The sequence below is a fragment of the Oryctolagus cuniculus genome, chromosome 12, assembly GCF_051225735.1.
Source record: "Oryctolagus cuniculus isolate XC-2025 breed Fujian yellow rabbit chromosome 12, ASM5122573v1, whole genome shotgun sequence".
NCBI lineage: Eukaryota > Metazoa > Chordata > Mammalia > Lagomorpha > Leporidae > Oryctolagus > Oryctolagus cuniculus.
The window spans coordinates 3,422,739-3,430,160 of record NC_142878.1 but is presented as its reverse complement, the minus strand read 5'-3'; the positions used below and the strand labels follow the sequence as shown (position 1 = coordinate 3,430,160).

Sequence of the window (7,422 nt, the reverse complement as noted above, 5' to 3'; positions counted from 1 at the left end):
CGTTCCAGGTCAGAGCGAACTGCGCCGAGCAGCCACGCTTCCCGCGAAATCACATGGATATTACTTATATCGCGGCTACAGATTCTCCAAACACGCTCGGCCCACAGGACGCAGAGCGCTGCGTCGAGACCGCGGGCGTGCACAACGGCCGTGTTTCGCGGGGCTGCCCCCTTGTCACTGACAAGTCCAAAGAATTCGCACCGGACCAATGCTCAGAGACAGCTTGCGCTGTCTGGGACAGGCTGCAGGCCCTGGCTAACGTGGGCGCGAGCTGCGTGTCCAGGCCGACGGCTCCTGCCCGCCGAGACCCAGCCAGGGTTTCAGACCCGCCCGCGGCTCCGGGCCTCCGGGGCGCGCGGCTGCAGACGCGGCCGTGGCCTCGCCGGCGCGAGCGTGCACTGAATGCGGAGCGGTCTCTGGAGGAGCTCGCGAGACGCCCTGGGCGCTGTGCGTGCGTGGGCGGCGGCGCTGGGCGCACGGCGGCCGCAGGTCGCCTCTGGGCGGGGGCTGCCCTGCGAGGGCGGCGGCGGTCTTCTTGCGCCGGACTCGCCCGAGTTGTGCGGGAGTCAAGCGACAAGCCGCTCGTGCGTGACGCGTGCTATAAGAGTGCCTCCGTGTCTCCCCGGACCAGTGCCACCTCGCTGGGACAAACCGGCCCTTCCGGAGCCTCCGAGGGTCCCCGGGGGCCCTCGCGGACCTTAAGTCGCAAAAGTGCGGTCCTTGGCGTCGCCCGAGGGCTCCGAAGAGTCGGGGAATACCCGGGGGTCGCCGCGTCGGTGCCCGCGCCCCTCGCCCAGCGCTCGGGGAACGTCTGGGCTCCCCACGGCCGCGCCCTGCGCCCGCGCCGCGGAGCTGCTGCGGGAAGGTGGGGCCGCGGCGGGGCAGGCGGGGCGATCCGAGGCGATCGCAGCCGCACCCCGCCCCGCCCCCGGCCCCGCCCGCGCCAGGGGCGCCCGGCCCGCCCCCTCCCCTCCGCGCGCAAACGGAGCTCGCGACGGCGGGCGGGGGCCGGGCGAGCGAGCGCGGGCGGCCGCCCCGCGCCGCAGTCGTCTCCGGAGCGCGCGTGCGGCGCCCGAGCCGCGGGGCCGGGAAGCACTGGCCGTGGGCTCCCGGGCCGGCTCCTCTAGGCGCTCGCGGGCGGGCAGCCCGGGAGCCGGCGGCGCGCCCTGGGCCGCTGCTGAGCCGGCCGGGTCGGCGGGGACGAGCGCCAGCCCCGCCGCGGCCCCTTGCCCGGAGCGGACCAGCGACACTCGGCAGCTCCAGCTCGCCCGCAGCCCCGCAGGCCACCCCCGCGGGCCGCAGGGGCTCATGCAGCCGCTAAGGTAAGCGCGCCGGCGCCGCGCCCCGTCTCGCTGCCGGCTGCCCGCGGCCGCCGTCGCTGGGGCGGCGGGAAAGTTTCCGGGGTTCGGCGTTCCCTTCCAGGCTCCCTGTCCCCGGCCGCAGCGCCCACCGCGGGACCCCGCGTGGGTCTGCGGAGCCGCAGGGGGTGGGTGCGAGCGGCTTTTGCGTGGGCGCGGAGCGGGACGCGGGGCCTGTGGAGCGCTCGGGGCAGTGCCCGAGCGGCTCCGGGTCCTCGGCGGGGCGGCGGGCGGGACGCGGCGACGCCTCCGCGCGGGGGCCAGGGACAGGTGTATCCGCGGGGCCGCCCGGGAGCCGCTGGCGGCGGCCTCCTGCTGATGGACTGGCGGCGGGTTTGCTCGGAGCGGGAAGCGGTCCCCGCGGACGGGGACTTTCTCGGGCGCCCGAGAGCCGCTGCTCTGCGCGCGGCGTCGGGAGGCGCGGGGAGCTGATTTCCAAGGGGGTGTCCGGCGCGCGGGCCCGGGGACGCGGCGCCATCTAGCGGGACCGCGGTTCTCCTCGGAGCCGAGCGGCTCCAGGTGCAGCGGCGGGAAGCGGGTGGCGCCCGCAGCGCGGGTCCTCGGCGTGTCCGCGTGCGGGCCGCACGGAGTGACCCGCGGGCGCCCCATCCCCCGGCAGATGTCACCTGTAGGGGAGAAGCCGACCCCACGCGCGGCTGGCGTCGCCGAGGTCCGGAAGGCCTGGGCGCGGACTTGGCAGGTGGTGTGGTGTGGAGTCGAGATCCCCAGGGAAGAGCTCACGGGGGCAGGGGCAAGAGCTGGGGGAGGGCTTCGTGCCGGGGCGCGCGCGCGGCTCGTGTGCCCCAGGGCGGCTTGTCCGCGCGTGCAGAGAGCGCGTTCGTCCCTGCTCCAGGGACACGCGAGCCCCCTTCGCGGGGATGTGGTCGCCGGCTGACGGCTGGGGCGCAGCGGACAAAGACTGCCCGGGTGGGACCCGCGCGTTCAGGCGGGATTTGCTGCGGCCTTGCGGGGCCACCGAGGCCAGCACTGGCTGGGTTATCCCGGTGTGGCCGCGAGGACACCGGGGGGACAGGTGCTTACACTCCGGCGCGCGTGTGGGTCTGTCTCGGACTGGCTTGGCTTCTTGTCCCAGGACTTGGGCTGAGAAGCCGCTTACTGCTCCCTGTTGTGTAGACTGGCTGCCTGTTCCCTGTGTGGACGGTGCCTGGACTCTGCGCTTGCACGGCCAGCCTCGTGCCAGAGGAGGTGCCGCCCAGGTTGGGGGTGTGGCTGATCCTCCTGACCCTGGGGCCGGGTGGCGGGAGGGGACGACCCCCCGGTGGGGGTGCCCGGCTGCTGGGGGCGCAGCTGCTGCTGTTTCCTGTCTCAGGAGAAGCCACAGACGTGGTCAGAGAGGTGCGGGGCAAGGCCGCGGCTTTTTTCCCTGTGGCCTTGCTCCCGGTGACTTGCGTGCAGGCACTTGCCTTGACCAAGAATGGCTGCAGAATGTGTCAGGCCTTAGAGTGCGCAGTGTGGACCTGGATGGAGGGCTGGGGAGCCGGGTGAGACTGGGCAGAAGCAGACCGGGCCAGGCCAGTCGCGGGGAGGGGCCCTGCACCCTAGCAGGTGCCTGCTCTCGGGCAGTCATTGTGCAGTCATTCAACAAACTTAACTGGACACAGATTTAACCTGGAGCAGGGCGGCCCTGAGCCTTCCCACCGGCCCGCCGTCCAGCCCCGTCAAGATGACAGGCTCCTCTTGTTCTCACTGTGAGCAAACGGCAGCCCAGGGACGGGGGCAGTGGAAGGAATGAAGGACCGCTCACCCCAGCATCCATCAGTGTCCTTGGTGACAGAGGAACAAGAGAACATCTTTGAAAAGGACGCTCAGGGGGCCGGCACTGTGGCACAGTGGGTTAAAGCCTCCGTCTGCAGTGCCGGCATCCCATATGGGTGCCGGTTCTAGTCCCGGCTGCTCCTCTTCCCATCCAGCTCTCTGCTATGGGCTGGGAAAGCAGTGGAGGCTGGCCCAAGTCCTTGGGCCTCTGCACCGGCGTGGGAGACCAGGAGGAAGGTCCTGGCTCCTGGCTTTGGATCGGAGCAGCTGTGACTGCTCGTTGCAGCCATCTGGGGAGTGAACTAGTGGGTGGAAGACTCTCTCTCTATCTACCCCTCTCTCTGTTTATAAGTCTACCTACCCCTCTCTCAATTTATAAGTCTACCTCTCAAGTAACTAAAATCTGGAGAGAGAGAGAGAAACAGAGAGAGAGATGTTCAGGCCCTGGGATGCCGACTTGCGTTATTAGAACCCGGCGTCAGAAGCCAGGAATGGCTGGTGAGGCGTGGAACATTGCAACTCTAAGAGCAGGAAGAAGGAATTTTAAAACATGGGCAGAAATTGACCAAGTAAACGCAAATGCCTTCTGTGGTCCCAGGTCCCTGCTGGCTGATGGACGGGCAGATGTCCCGTGTCCCTGCCCAGCTCGTGAAGTTATGTGGGGTGACCACCACGGAGAACCGAAGCGGAGCGGACGCGGCCTGGGAGGGAGTCGTTTGACTCCAGAACTGCTGGCTGGGTTCCCTTCCCCTTCTCTCTCCAGTCGCTGGTTTAAAGCAGCGCCGATGCGGGGTGCCAGGCGCCTCCCGAGTCAAGACGTAGGTTTGCCGGCTCCTGAGAAGCAGGTGGAGCCCTCAGACCCGGTCCCACGAGGCCGGTCCCAGTGGCCCCGTCCGCGGAGGGCAGGCTGGCACCGCCCACCCATCTTCTGGCCGCTGGGGGCTCTCAGACCCGTCGGTCGCTGCAGCAGCCTGCCCTGGGTGACAGAGGGACTCCACTGTCAACATGGGACTCTGTGTGTCCTGTGGGCGCACACGCTCTGCTCATGTGCTCGGTAGGCACCCCGGTACTGCTGCTTCCTCCTGGACACACTTGTCTTCCTCCAGACGGGTGCAAACCCCTTGTCCTCTGGAGGTGTTCCGATGTCACCTGCCAGCGTGATGAGGCCAACGCCTGCAAAGCCCTGGCCAGGGTCCCGGCCGCCAGCGGCAGCACAGACCCCTGCCTCAGGAGTCATGCCCCGCCAGACTTGGGTGCGCTTCCCAGCTGATCCGTGCCGCCCTGTGTGTGTCTCTCTGCCCTCACCGTTGAAGGCGCTTGTGCGAAGTTCATCCCCTCAATAATTTGATCCGCTCGTAAGTTCCCTGAGACCTGCTGGTTGAGGTTCCCTGCAGGGAGACCAGTTGACCGGCTCAAGTGCTGGCTCTAGAGTGGCTATTGGCCAGAGTCCTGTGGGTATCAGAGCTGCAGCTGGCCGGGCCGGGACGTCTCTGACACGGGACTGCGGCCAGTGCAGCTCCAGCTGGGGCACAGTTCCCGCCTCGAGGGAGGCATCCACCTGGACACTGGCTTCTCCCTGCAGGGCGCTTCCTGGCTGTGGGGGGAGCTCTTGGTTCAGAGACTCACTATAGGGCCCCCCCAAATAACGGGCTGCTTTGAAAAGAACGATCATTAGCATTTTCTGGGAAGCTTTTGTGCTGTTTACATGTAAGGAAGGAGGCAGATTATAAATAATAGTGGGTTTTTTTTTTTTTCATGCAACTTCATTTTCCCAGAGAGGCAAAGCAGAGAGTCGGGGCTCCCGGAGGCTGGCCCAGCCGTGCCGTGCCGAGGCTCCCGTGCCCAGGCCCGGCCCTGCCAGGAGCGCGCGCTGCTGAGTCTGCCGCGGATCGGCCAGTGCTGCTACAGTCGTGTGACTCGGCTTTCAGAACACTGGTTTCCAAATGCGCTGTCACTAAAGCACCCTGGGTAGGAGAACTGGATGCCGGCTCCCGCGAGCTGCGCGGGATTTACGCCGCTCTCTTCTGTCTCTGTGGGAGCACTTCTGCACCACTGTCCGTGTCCGATTCGTCCAGAGTAGGCGGTGCTGCTGGCGGGGTCTCCTGACCAGGGAGGGAGGGAAGCCACTGCCCCCTGGGCCTGAGCAAGGGGGGGTGGGGGCTGGGCTCTGGCCCTTCCTGCCAGTCTCCAAGGGCAGAAGCTGCACGTCGGAGCTGCGCTCTGGCTTGTGGACTGAGAGCTGCAGTGTAGACAGACGGTGTAGACAGCCAGACCTCAGCAGCTCCTGTCCTCCAGAGGCTAAACCCAGGTGGACACACTCAGAATACTTGACCTAAAAAGACGGAATTCCGTCCTCTGCTTCAGCTCCCTGAGAACTAAGAGCGCGAGGGGAGATTTTCTCTTCTCAACACACGTGAACCGCCGCGTTCGTGCTGGGGGGCTGCACCCCTGGCCTGGGTTTGAGCCTCTGCCCTGCCGTTCGCATCTTGGTGGCCTTGGACGGGTCGCGTGGCTGTCCCAGGTTTCAGGCTCATTTAGGAAGTGGAGATGGCTTCGCCCATCGCACAGTTAGCACCAGCCTGTGGGTACGTGGGGGGTGTTTGCTCACATGAGAGTCCCCTCGCGCACACAGGGCAGACACGGGGTCCAAACAGGGCTCTCCTCCGAGACGTGAAACCACACGGACGACTGGTCGCAACACGCACGCCATGCCGGGCACCTGCCCTCCGAGGGAGCAGCGGGGACGTCCCCATGCCACAGGGGACGCCACTGAGGTCTGAGAGGCACAGGCTCAGACCCCGGACCCCTGCCCGACAGGTGGAGAAGTGGCCGCCTCCAGGGATTCAGGGACGAGGAGCCTGTGCAACAGGTGTTTCTGTGTCCCCACCGCCCCTTGGCTGGGGGTCTCCCCTGGATGGGCCACTCCATAAAAGGTTCAGAGTTTGATAAACAGCTTGAGGCCGTTGCCGTGGCATAGTGGGTAAAGCCGCGGCCTGCAGTGCTGGCATCCCATATGGGCACCGGTTCGAGTCCCGGCTGCTCCTCTTCCCATCCAGCTCTCTGCTATGGCCTGGGAAAACAGTAGAAGATGGTCCAAGTCCTTGGGCTCCTGCACCCACATGGGAGACTTGGAAGAAGCTCCTGGCTCCTGATCGGCGCAGCTCTGACCGTTGTGGCCAACTGGGGAGTGAACCAGTGGATGGAAGACTTGCCTCTCTGTGTAACTCTGATTTTCAGCTAAATAAATAAATCTTTTTTTTTTTTTTTTTTTTTTTTTTTTTTTGGACAGGCAGAGTGGACAGTGAGAGAGAGAGACAGAGAGAAAGGTCTTCCTTTGCCGTTGGTTCACCCTCCAATGGCTGCCGCGGCCGGCGCGCTGCGGCTGGCGCACCGCGCTGATCCGATGGCAGGAGCCAGGAGCCAGGTGCTTTTCCTGGTCTCCCATGGGGTGCAGGGCCCAAGCACCTGGGCCATCCTCCACTGCACTCCCTGGCCACAGCAGAGAGCTGGCCTGGAAGAGGGGCAACCGGGACAGAATCCGGCGCCCCAACCGGGACTAGAACCCGGTGTGCCGGCACCGCTAGGCGGAGGATTAGCCTAGTGAGCCGCGGCGCCGGCCTAAATAAATAAATCTTTAAAAATAATTTGCCTGTGGTAATTGTGCTTGGCACCAACTTCGTCGTTAATCCAAGCACACAGGCCGTCTGCCGCTTGCGAGAGACATAGACTCCCTGTCGGATCCCGCAGGGGCCGCTGGCCGACACCTGGCTCCAGGCCGGAGAACTTTCTAGAATGGGCAGAGGTGCTTCCCCAAGATGGGAGGCTGCTGTGAAGGGGAGGGGGGCACTTGGGAACGAGGGTGGGGGCGGACGTTCGCGAGGGGTGGTCTCGGGGACTGCAGCCTGCTGGGCTGCGCTCTGACACTCAGTCGACACCCCTCAGGTGACGCGACATTCACTTGGGGACGCAGCAAGTTCTCCGCTGAGGCACGGAGCGGCCCCGGAGCCGGGTGTGGGCAGGGCCAGCTCCCTACAGACCCAGCGTCCGTTCCCCGCACCCCTGGAATCGGGCACCCCCTGCGCAGGCGGAGAAGCTGGGCATCCCCACGCCGGTCGCCGTCTTTGTCCGTGTTCACTGCAGCGACTCCAGGGCCCCCGTCTCCACCCTGGCCATCCAGCGGCTCATACGGGAGAGTGGGCACGCTCGGCGCGGGTGGTGATGCAATGGAAGAAGTGGGAGAGGTCTCGGGGTGAGGTGCCCACCGGCCATGCCCAACCCACCGTCCCGG

At 66.1% G+C, this 7,422-nt stretch overlaps 1 protein-coding gene across 1 annotated transcript in view; it reads left to right on the top strand.

Moving 5' to 3' along the window:
- The first annotated feature begins 1,026 nt into the window (after positions 1-1,026).
- RGMA (repulsive guidance molecule BMP co-receptor a) overlaps positions 1,027-7,422 on the top strand; it is a 31,134-nt gene continuing 24,738 nt past the window's right edge. Inside the window, exon 1 of the mRNA XM_070053486.2 lies at positions 1,027-1,322. Within this exon, the coding sequence (XP_069909587.2) occupies positions 1,309-1,322 (14 nt within the window). The 5' untranslated portion in view covers positions 1,027-1,308. The remainder of the gene's footprint in view (positions 1,323-7,422) is intronic.